At 34.6% G+C, this 12500-nt stretch overlaps 1 protein-coding gene across 1 annotated transcript in view; it reads right to left on the bottom strand.

The window, feature by feature from the left end:
* LOC144968495 (carbohydrate sulfotransferase 4-like) overlaps positions 1 to 9805 on the bottom strand; it is a 23252-nt gene extending 13447 nt beyond the window's left edge. Inside the window, exons 1-4 of the mRNA XM_078906927.1 lie at positions 9541 to 9805; positions 5673 to 5798; positions 3503 to 3775; positions 1315 to 1504 (exon numbers count right to left, since the gene is read on the bottom strand). Coding sequence (XP_078763053.1) covers positions 1315 to 1504; positions 3503 to 3775; positions 5673 to 5796 — 587 coding nt within the window. The 5' untranslated portion in view covers positions 5797 to 5798; positions 9541 to 9805. The remainder of the gene's footprint in view (positions 1 to 1314; positions 1505 to 3502; positions 3776 to 5672; positions 5799 to 9540) is intronic.
* Positions 9806 to 12500: the final 2695 nt, after the last annotated feature.

Consider the following 12500-nt stretch of genomic DNA (forward strand, 5'->3'; position numbering starts at 1 on the left):
TCTTATAGATAGTATGCGCTTGGCTAAGAAGCTCATAACATTGCCATCCGGAAGTATAACGGATCAACACACAAAACTGTGTGTATCCATGAACGTTTATAGTCGGGTTAATACAGTTCAGTGAGCATTACTCATAAACGTGGAGTCAAAAAACAATAACAAAGACCTGAGTAACGTCATCTGCATACTATCTATAAAGAAATTAAAATTAACCAGTTATCTGTCGCATTCTGGAAAGATATGTATTTTAAAATTTGGCCAGAAAACTCGTCCTTCAAACATCGATCGATTTAAATGACACACAACTTGGTAGACACTCTTAAACCTGGGACCTCGCCATCTTTTAAGGGAAAGTCATACTTTTATACCCATTGGTCATCCACCCACAAAACAGCATCAAATTTAGCAAAATCAACCTATCTAGCTTAAAAATCATTTTTCTCTCCTTCTGTTTTGGAATGGCAAAAGTTGGACATAAATCTTTTTGTGTAATGTGATTGCATGAAGCAAAATCGTCAAAGATAACTCAACAAGCTTTCATAGCCAGTTTGTAGACCAATAAAGGAAAAGCGATTTGTTTTTTTTTTTGGTTTTGTTTTTGCACTGTTGCTATTCCGAAATATATAGAAGGAGAGAACTATGAGGTCTTTTAAGTCCATGTTGATTTTGATAAATGTGGTGATGTAATGTGGGTCTATGGTTAATGGACACACATGTATGGCTTTTCCCTAGAAAAAGCAGATGTAATTATATATTAAGGTTTAAGAATAATAACTCTTTGAAATCAGGGAAAGACTTTATGGACACCCTGTATAGATAGTTCGAAGATGACGTCACTCAGGCCTTTGTTATTCTTTTTGCCATCCGCGTTTGTGAGTTGTTCTCACTAAACTGTATTAACCAGACTATAAAAGTTCATGGTTACACAGAGTTTGTGTGTTGGTCCGTTATACTTCCGGATGGCAATGTTGTGAACTCCTTGGCCAAGTGCATTCTATCTATTGGACATAAATTTGCTTATAGGAAGTATGAAGTTGACGTCACTCAGGTCTTTGTTAATGCTTTTTGCCATCCGCGTTTATGAGTAATTCTCACTAAACTATATTAACCAGAATATAAACGTTCAATGTAAAACATAGTTTTGTGTGTTGGTCCGTTATACTTCCGAATGGCAATGTTGTGAGCTTCTTAGCCAAGCACATACTATCGAGAGGAAGTTGATACATAAGCTGAAGTTCGATAAACCGGAGCTTAACAGCGGGATTAAACATTTTAAAAGTTATAAATATGTTATGGTAAAAATTTAATCTTTACCTCCATAGTGTGCCATTGAGATATTGAATAAAATGAGTGTGATTGTTGTGGAACTTTTGAAGTCCCCAGAGCGGCTCGAAGACATAGAATACATCCTGGTGCTGTTGGAATAAATCCCCTATGAAGCTCGATCCACTGCGCATGTAAGTCATTATGATTAGCTTCTGTTTCTTCTTATTGGTTGGCTGATCTAAGAAATAAAGCAATATTATGGTTTCAAGCGTCAAGATTTAATACCAAAAAAAAACCCAAACAAACGAAAAACAAAAACCAACAACATCAAACATCTATCTGCTTTCGATGGTCAATGTTGTTTGCAAATAGTTAAGAAGATATTAAATGAATATGATCGGTCGCCTCCAAAAGGTATTAACCAGTAAATTTTTGACCAATCAAAACATGGAATTTGTAACACACCCTCACACGTGCTCGGACAAACATAGTTTGTTGTTTATAAACAATAACGTGAACGAATTCGACCTCTATCTGATCGTTGTTATTGTTTTTATATCGACAAATGGGTGACAAGTTATCACATGGTTTTCTCGATCATATTAAAAATGTTTAAGTTTACACATAGTTTTCTGTGTTGATTCTACTGATCAAGCGGTAGAACAGTGGGTATTTTACTTAACACATACCATCGATAGTAAAACCTGTGTAGTTTGCTGTGTCTACCAATCACTGCCATTGTTTACATGATGATGATTGTCCGAGAGGCGTAGTTATCTACCGGTTAATTATTGTTATTGTTTTTATACCGCAAAATGGATGACTAGTTATCACAAAATGGTCTCGATCATGTTATAAACATTTAAGTCTCCACATAGTTTTCTGTGTTGGTTCTATTAATCAAGCGGTAGAAAAGTTGGTATTTTACGTAGAAACATATTATCGATAACAAAACGTGTGTAGTTTGCATGTGTTTACCAATCCATGTCATTATAATTTACATTATCATTATGACGCCTATCCGAGAGGCGTGGTTATGTTCCATCCACGAAGTGTCGATTATGTTGTGCTGAGATCAATCCGATGCTCGTTAATTTCATTTTAAGCTTGACTTGTGTTGTGTTTTTTTTTTTTTTTTTGTGTTTTTTTTTTCTACCATCTAAATTAAAAGCGACGTATCTACACGTTTTTACTGAGACTGACTAATATGAAAAATTCTACATAATATGTGCGGTTATGTGGGCTTGTGGTATGACACTCGCTTTCAGGTTGGAATGTCCTGGGTTCGAGCCTCGCTCGGCGCAAAGTTGAGTCCTTAAAAAGGCTCTTTACTCACATTCTCTCACCGTACTCAGATGTAAAATGAGTACCTGACGGTAAACAGCGTTGTCTCTGTCCGAAAAAAATGGTAATATCGCCTAACAGGCGTCATGTCTCGTTCTACATGTTACGTGTTGCTGTTGGTCAGGGACCCTTTGTAAAGCGCTTTGAGTACGTTTAGTGGATATTGCGCTATATCAAAGCTCAAGTTTTTTTATGTGTGATAGTTGCGTCAAACCGGTATTTTATTGGATTGAAGTAGGTAAGGAAAGGTGAGTTAAATAGTCAAAATAGGCTGCGGTTCACTTGCTCATTTTTCAGCTCATGTGATACGTATGTTAATCTGCTGGTCAACACATGAGTGGGATTTTTTCTTTTTTTTTTTTAATTTAGGATTTCCATAGATTTAACAATGCTACCTGAGATTTCTATTTTAGTTGGTCTCGTTTATAGTTATAATTCACTTTGTTTCTATCTTTATAAACCTATTAATTTTAGTCCTCCGAAGAACTGGTTACACACTTTCAAGGAGCTTTGAACCGGAAGAAACGAAGCTGTGACCTCACGACTTCTGTTTCTCATTACAAATCTACAAATCAAGGTATCACATTAAAACGGCTCTATTGTCTTCTGACCCGTAGGTTTCAGGTTTGATTCCCATTGTTAACATGTAAAGTTGAGTTCTTGAAAAATGCTATTTTTCACTCACAATCTCACACCATACTCAGGTATAAAATTGGTATCTGACCAGCAACAATGCTGTCTTAATTGAAAAAAAAAACAACAACACAGCCTTACAGGCGTCAGGGCTCGTTGCATAGTTAATGTTGTAGTTGGCTGGAAACCTCTTGCAAGGCGCATTGATATAATTTTAGTGGATAGTTCTCTATATAAAATCTCACTTTAAAGCATTTACCATTTCGATAAAACAATTCTCGGGAAGTTGTCGTCCCACTTGTATCCACATCTTCATTAATTTTATATCCATCTTGAGGGCTATCGTTTTTAAGGACATCATGGGCGTCTTTGCTGTAATGTCTATGGTTGACGTTGTTGACTCTACCAGAATCGAATCCGTCATTTCCTAACACAGCACTGTTGCCCGAATATTTTTGCTTTCTTTCGACTTCTCTGTCCAAGAAAAGCCGGTTGAATGTCTCTACTTTTGATTCTAATCCTTGAAAAGTGTCTGAAAAGATGGTGAGACAACGAGAATAATGATTGTAAGTTATTGATTTAAGGGGACATGCGGAGGCAAAAATAAAAATTTTCATTTTTAGGATATGATGATATGACCCAATTCACTCAAGCTAGCGATAAAAAAAATGTACAGTTCATAAACAAAATATTCACCCGTTGCTGTGGAAATTGAAATTGTCTATTACCATTTTTTTTAAAAATTCAAAGGCTCAAAAACTAGTTGACGAATAGCATTGAAAAATTAATTTTGATAGATCAATCTAAAAGGTTACTCAAGCTTTTTGAGATGCAGCACTTTGTTTGTTTTTATTGTATCAAAATTGGATTCAATGGTCTGATGTCACGTCCGCCTCGCAACGAGCAGCTTGGTTCTAAACAAAGACAATCGGTACGTTTTTATTCTTCATGCTGGCTAGAACTTTTCCACGTTTCATGTGATCAGAATGTATAAAAGTCAAAACATGATCAGATTTAATGTTTTTCTCCTCTGAATACACTTTTATGCTCGACGGAGAAAAATTTCATAATGGCGTCCGCCATTGTTCCGGTAGTTTAGAACCAGTAACTAAGTTACTATGCGTCATTACGAGGAAAGTGACGTCACGACTGTTGAACCCCATTCCAGAAAGGTGAAAAAAAAGTAATTCAAAGATGAAAAATTTTACGTCATATAAATTAAAAACAATTAAAGTTTTCTAACTATAAAGAACGGGTGTTATTGTTTTAGATCAATGTTTTGTCTATCTGTAAAAGTTTCAAGACTGATTAAAAACTGTTGGAGGAGTTAACTTTTATATGTTCCAATGTAACAATTTGAGAAAAAATCAGGTGAAGCTGAAGTTCAACCCTGCTTCGTGGTAACTATCAAGTGTGGGCATTTTCAAATAATGTGAGAACACATAATATAGTTTAATATTGTTTTATAGCAACCTTTAGGGCTTAATCCGTAGCCATCGTTAACATATAGCCTGACACAAGAACCCTCTATGACTGGCAGTTTGACGTCATTTTTAGGTTTGTTTAGCGTCTAGTGAGTTGTCGTTAGTAGATCTCATGGAAACAAGTTATTTCATTGGTTGAACTGTTGAATACAACTCACGATTTGTTTTCTTTTGTGGCAAAAGACTGTCATTTTGACGTCATTTTTTGGTCAGTGTCAGGCTATAACTTTACGATGGCTATGCTTAATCTAAGCTTCTAATGGTGCATGACATGAAAGTGCTGATTTCATCGAACTAATGTTACTAGGGAATGAACTTTGATATTGGAAGATATTTTTGATAGGATTGGAATAAACCCATCTTTGGACATGTCGTGAAGTTAAGCAATCTTAAACATTTTTTATGTTATAACTTGTAAATTGAAAGTTTGATGTTTGAAGTATCTAAAAATGTCAACTCATTTTTTTAAATATTCGGTGCCAAAATTGATAGAAATGGCCACCGCTTGTCCCCTTAATATAATATTGTAATGATTGTAAAGATAAAAGTATTGAAGATAGTGAAAGTATGAATAATCTTAGTAGTGGAGTAAAGACGACGTCAATGACGACAATGATGATGACGATACTGATTATGATGGTAATAATAATAATGATGATGATATAATAATAATAATAATAATAATAATATAATAATAATAATAATAATAATAATAATAATAATAATAATAATAATAATAATAATAATGGTGACTATGATTATGATGGTATAATGGCAGTTAGATAAGCCAATTCATATTTAATCAATTAATCTATTTATTTTGTTTACCCGCGTTACTGTTTTTTCAATGCCAAAGATTTCGCAAAATGCGCATATTTTTGTCCTCACACGTTGCCTGCTAAACAGTGGGGGGAAAAGAAAATGTCGCACTGTATTATGACCTACTTTTATCGGTTGTGTCCATCAAGAGAGTGTTAGGATAGCCGTACATCAGGACTGTGACTCCTACAACTACCAAGAGAATCAGATGCAGTTGTCTCACACATTTTCTCAAAATGGGGGGTACCATAACTGAAAGGTTGAAAAGAAGAGAAATGTTTCAATGATATGAAATGAAGTGAGCTGAGAAGAGTCAGAAGACAACACTGAAGTAATCTGAAAAAATAAACATCTATTCAAAATGTCTCGTCAGAAAACTTCAATTATCGATCGATTAAAATGACCCACCCTCACATGTCCAAAACTTTCCAATCTGAGACTTCCGTCGAGTACGATGATATTTCTGATATTATACTCAAGAATATGGGTCAAAGCAGGGCGTATGTCACTCTTTGTTTACACAATTTAAGGTACGCCGTGGCCATATGGTAGAAGGAAGCGATGTCACCTCAAGGGGACCTGGAGACTTACCGTTGAGAGGAATCACACAAAGAGATCTGTCCCTATTGGTGGCTCCAAGAACAGCAGCTGACAGGACCAGGTGGAGATCTCTTGCACCGCTTGAAGTGCTCGCAGGTCGGGAGACGATTGAGTGAGCGAGTGAGTGAGTGTGGCCCATTTGGTGTTATTTTAAAAATGTATATACATATTATGTGCAGAGAATAACACAGATGGTTTTATAAATGCCACAATAAACGATGAAATCTTTAAATTTGATGGTTCATACAATTTACCCCGTTCCGCCCCCTTGACAAACGAATGGCATAAAAAAATGAATCCAATCTCATTGGAAGCGTAAAACCACTTTTGGAGGACTGAATACATACCTTGTGTAAATGATCTTCTTCATTTCAGAATGATGGCATCTTATTTTCTAGTCTAAACTAAATATATGTTGATCGTCAATAAATTCATCCTCGCTCTTTTGGTCTCGTGATCCTTAGAATCTGCCTATACTACTAAAATAGTTGTGCCACCTTATGATTCAATATGTAAGCTATTTATTACTAGTCTTCTGAAGTACTGGTAACTTAAAAAGGATTTTGAAATCGGTAAAGTAGAAGGTGTGACATCACGACTTTTCTCCCCTATTACCTCACGATACAAGGCGACGATCGTCGAAAGAGAATAAAAAGTGAGTTGTCGTAAGCAGTGCTCATTGAAACAATTAATCCCATTGTATAAGTTCTGCTTTCTTTCTCTTGATGCTCGTCGCCTTGTATTGTTTTGGATAGTGTCATGTGAGTTTACGAAGGCTTCGGATAGCTCTGATTTTATTCCCAAATTGGCAGATATTCCAGTGACAAAATACCAAACATGAAACGATTCAGGTTCAAAACCATTCTTCGGCCAACAAACCAATACACAAAACTATGTGTAACCTTAAACGTTTATCGTCTGGTTAATCCAATTTAATGAGAATTACTCATAAAAAATGGCTGGCTAAAAGCAATAACAAAGAACGGAGGTTAAAATTTAAAAAAAAACCAAAAAAAAAACAACCAAAGAACGGATTGACTTCAATTGGATTCAATAGTCTGATGTCACGTCGCCCAGCAACGGCGGCTATCGTGGTTCTAGACAAAGAAAATCGTTACTTTTTATTCTTTATGCTGGCTAGAACTTTTCATATGTCTTGTGATCAGAATGTGTAAAAGTCAAAACATGATCAGATTTATAATGTTGTTTTTTTTCTCTGGATACACTTTTATGCTTGTCGGAGAAATATTTCATAAGGGCATCCGCCATTGTTCCAATAGTTTAGAGCCAGTTACTAAGTTACCAAGCGTCATTACGAGGGAAGTGACGTTACGACTGTTGAAGTGTATTTCGTTCTACTATTCTGTTGTGATTACGATCACTGAACTCTCCCACAGGCATGACCAGGGGTTTAATTTTCACGAGATCCATGTGCACTACTCACTAATAATAATAATAATAATAATAATAATAATAATAATAATAATAATAATAATAATAATAATAATAATAATAATAATAATAATAGATCTTTATTGTCCATAAATATGGCAATTTGTCATTTAGTTACACTTGTTATAACGTTATATGATAACTATAACATTGAACAGATACTTCACTCCTACTTACTCTCTCTCTCTCTCTCTCTCTCTCTCTCTCTCTCTCTCTCTCTCTCTCTAGAGTAGAGGGTTTGATGTCACGACTTTTATTCACTATTGTTACAATGGGAGCGATCTGTATTCATGTTTTCGTAAAAGCAGGTCATCAATCACATGATTTGTTGCTGTCCAACGATTGGATATTTCTTAACAAATGTAAACACGCTGCTTTGTTTACAAATGTTATAAACATACCAATGTGTCAAGTTGAATCAAGTGACCAATCGGAATGTTAGATATTTAAAAAGCTGTGAACACTTTTCACTAAGTGGGTCACTTTGAGAATATTTGAAATGTGACCAATGACCTTGAGCACATGGAAAGTTAATATAGATTATGCCGATTAATAGTTGAAAGCCAGAGGCGTAGCTTTCTGCTGGGATTTTTACAGTCATGAAAACTGATAATATGGATATAACGTGCAAAAGTGTCACAATGATGAGTATGTATAAAAAAGTTTAGATTATGTGATATCACACATCATTACATTGAAAGCGCCCGGCATGCAGTAAGCATAATTTAAGACTGGCGAGCATATACCTTACTCGATGGGTGACCAGCGGGTTTTCTTGTGAGAACTTTGGTCTTCGTGTTGTGTTCATTGATAAAGAGCTCAAAGTGGACGAGTTTGTGACTTTAGTTAGATTGAGTTGAAAGAGTAACTGGAAATGCATGAAAGGGATGGGATGTTTTTATACTTCCTACGTCCATGCGTCCATACACAGTTGTAGGTCTGATAGAAGAGTACAGTTGTGATCTTGTTTTGACAATGCTGTAATGGAATATGGTTTATGTTGGTTTGCAATTATTTCCATTAACTAAAAAAAAACCCCAAAAAATAAAAATAAAACGATAACAGTTTAAATAGCACATGTTTGTCCTCATCAAGGATATAACTAAAGCGCCGTAGAAAGTATTAAACTTAAACTGTTTTAATTGCTTGTTGGTTGTTGTTTTTTTTTTTTTTTTTGTTGTTGTTGTTGTTTTTCGTTTCGTTTTTTTTTTGTAAAGGTGTACTTTCGGTATTATGAAATTGAATATTATCCCATTTTACGCATGTGTATATAAGTACCTGGTTACAGACAATGATTGATATTGTAAGAGAGCGAGAGGAAAAAGAGGCCCTGAAGGTGTAATTTGTAATTAATGAAATCGAAATTTGGTTGCATGTGAATGATAGTGGAAGAATTGTGTAAGGCGAATTGTCTGAGAATGGTGATGAATTTAGAGATGACATATTATTATTATCATGAATGCACAGTCATGCGTGTATTTTAAAGCACAATGTTCCTTTTCAAGGGCATTTTTAAATGCATTAAAATGTTTAGCATTTTAAGGTTGAGATTTTAAATTGTTTCGTGTTTTTGAAGTGCGGAATATAATTGTATTCTTCTTAGCAATTGAAGTCGAATATCTTGAAATAAATATTTTAAGTTCATCTCCATCCGTGTATGTAATCGGCGAGTAATAAAAGAAATCATTGTGTTTTCTGTTATCAAGCTAGTGAACTAATTTATATAATTGAATTAAACCATCTCTCTTTCGCCTATTTGGAAGTCCAGACATTTTAATATTTCTTCATAGCATAGATCATGAAGAGTCTGCACTAATCTTGTCGCACGTCTTTGGACAGTTTCCAAAACAACAGATTGCCTTTAATATAAAGGACATAACGTTTCCGTACTCCAAAATCACAATTTAGTCAAGGGAACAGACAAATAGAAACGTAGTTTTACCTGTATAGTCTATTATGAATGATGTAAAATCCAACAACAATGATGAAACTATGTTATCCAAAGAGCGAATTCTTTTATCGACCAAATAAATAAGTCTTCTCGGTACTAGTTTAACTACTACATCGTCAAACAAGAAATGTCAACAAGTCAACTGTCACCAAATCGAAATCCACCACGCGTGATCCATCCAGTAATTAAATTGTTCATCGGTCTCAAATCACCAGTCACGAAACGGTTTGTATGAGACTTTGGAATTGAGTTAATCATTAGTTTCTGTGCTTTGGTTTTGTTATTTCCGTAAACTACAACTAGCTATAAAGCTGACGTACTATGAAAATACACTTTTTTTTTAATTGGTCAGAAAACTAATCCTTATCAACAGATTAAAATGTCCCTCGTCTTGCCAAAAATACAAAACCTGAGACTTCCTTAAAGGGTTGAGAGTTTTTGACAAGATGAGGTTCATTTTAATTGATCGATATTTGAAGAACGAGTTTTCTTGACATAACTTTTAAAAAAGCGTGTTCTTCACAGGGGTTTCTTTTATGTACATACACGATTTATGATCATCGGCCTTATATTGACAAAACATATGTGTAACCAATTTTCTCAAATTATACCAGCGTCTAGGTGCACATATCTACAGGTCTGATAACCGAGCGCAATTATTATGGGCCTGATTTAACATTGTTATAATGAACAATATTTTGCGTTGGTTTGAGAGTATTTCATTGCAACAATGAGACCATAACAATTTGGGTTATCAAATCTTACAAATAAGCACACGTCGATCAGCGTACACCTGATGTTTTAAATTGTATTTTAAACTTAAATTATAAAATCTGAATTAAAGTGGACTATGGCTTCATTAAGAAGAATGAGTTATGTCTCTTAGTATTAACCAGTACATTGCAGTACACTGCAAAAACATGTATTTAAAAAAAATTGGCCAGAAAACTCGTTCTTCAAATATCGATCGATATAAATGACCAAATTAACAAAAATTATCAAACCTGGGACCTCTCATGGTCTTCAAGGAATCCCATGTTTGAAATGTTTTGTCATGATTAATGTCATTTAAATCGATCGATATTTGTGTAATAACAAGCAGAGGACAAACAATACAACAAGTTGAATGTTTCAAATATTTAGGCTTCAATGTAACATCCAATGGAAAATCAGATTGTGAAATAAAGAAAAGAATAGGTATGGCGAAGAATGCATTCTACCAGCTGCATACAATTATGAAAAACAGGAATATTAACATGAAAACAAAAATCAAAGTCCTGGATTGCTATGTACTGTCTGTGCTGCTATATGGTTGTTAGAGCTGGACCATAAACAAGACCATGGTTAAAAGACTGGGGCAGCGGAAATGTGGTTTTACAGAAGAATGATGAGGGTGTCATGGGTGGAAAGGAAAAGAAATGAAGAAATTTTAGAAATGGCAAACAGAAAAAGATCACTGATAACAAAAATCATCAAACGCCAAATGGAATTTTTAGGACACATTATCCGCCACCCTGGTTTGGAAGTACTCGCCTTGACTGGAAAGATGAATGGAAAAAGAATAAGAGGAAGACAAAGAATAACTTATTTGAAAGGGATAAGAACTTGGACAGATGAAGCTGAGAAAGGTGGCGCTGCTTTAATAGAATTGGCAAGAGATATATCAGCTTGGCGGAAGATGACCTCCGACGTCTGCTTCAGATATGGAACTACATGATGATGATGATTTGAAGGACGAGTTTTCTGGCCAAATATTTTAATACACATGTTTTTCCAGATTACGGCAGTTAACTGTTTTTTTTTTTAAATCCTTATTTTTATTATTTTTATTTCAAGCTCATTTTTCTTCACCGAATTCAATCAGAATTAAAACCAGATAGACGCAATGGGTCACAACTTTTTTAAAAATTCATCAGAAAACTTCTACTCCATAAACTTGAGCATTTACGAGAGCGCAATATCCACTGAACGTGCTCAAAGAACTTTACAAGGGGTTCCAAGCCAACAGCAACACTCAACATGTAAGAGGAGACATGATGCCTGTTCGGCGATATTACATTTTTTCCCGACAGAGACAAACAACACTGTTAACTGTCAGATATTACTCATTTTACACCCGAGTACGGTGAGAGAATGTGAGTAAAGAGACTTTACAAGAACTCAACTATGCGCCGCTCAGAGCGGGACTCGAACCCTCGACCCTCCATCCGGTCCGAAGGCAAGTGTCATACTACTAACCTACATAATCGCATAAAATTAGAGAGTTTAGGATGACAACCATCTTGTCGAAAAGTTTTATATCTAAGACTTCAAAAACGTTTAAACACTTGGCAAAATGGGGGTTGTCGTTATCTTATAAAATGATACGCCAGGTGTCAGTCGCAGTGCAGTGTCGGAAAGTGGGCAATAGAAGCTAAATGTCTTGCTAAAGGAACAAAACAAAACAGGATGCCGGAGTGGGACTCAAACAAAGGTCTACCGAATGGAAGGGTAATGCCTTATTCACTCGGTCATTTCCCCATTATTATTATTATTATTATTATTATTATTGTTGTTATTATTATTATTATTATTATTATTATTATTATTATTATTATTATTATTATTATTATTATTATTATTATTGTTGTTATTATTATTATTATTATTATTATTATTATTATTATTATTATTATTATTATTATTATTATTATTATCATCTCGCTCCTAATCATTATGATAACAATGATGATGACGACGATGATGATGATGATGATGATGATCATCATCATCATCATCATCATCATCATCATCATCATCATTATTATTATTATTATTATTATTATTATTATTATTATTATTATTATTATTATTATCATTACTATTATTATCAATATTGATATTTTTACTAGCATCATCATTGTCATCAACAACATCAAAGTAATAACAACATCACCGATAAAGTCTGGCTA

The sequence above is a fragment of the Berghia stephanieae genome, chromosome 3, assembly GCF_034508935.2.
Source record: "Berghia stephanieae isolate SIO BIC M18660-M18661 chromosome 3, UCSD_Bste_1.3, whole genome shotgun sequence".
In the NCBI taxonomy this organism is placed as follows: Eukaryota; Metazoa; Mollusca; class Gastropoda; order Nudibranchia; family Aeolidiidae; genus Berghia; species Berghia stephanieae.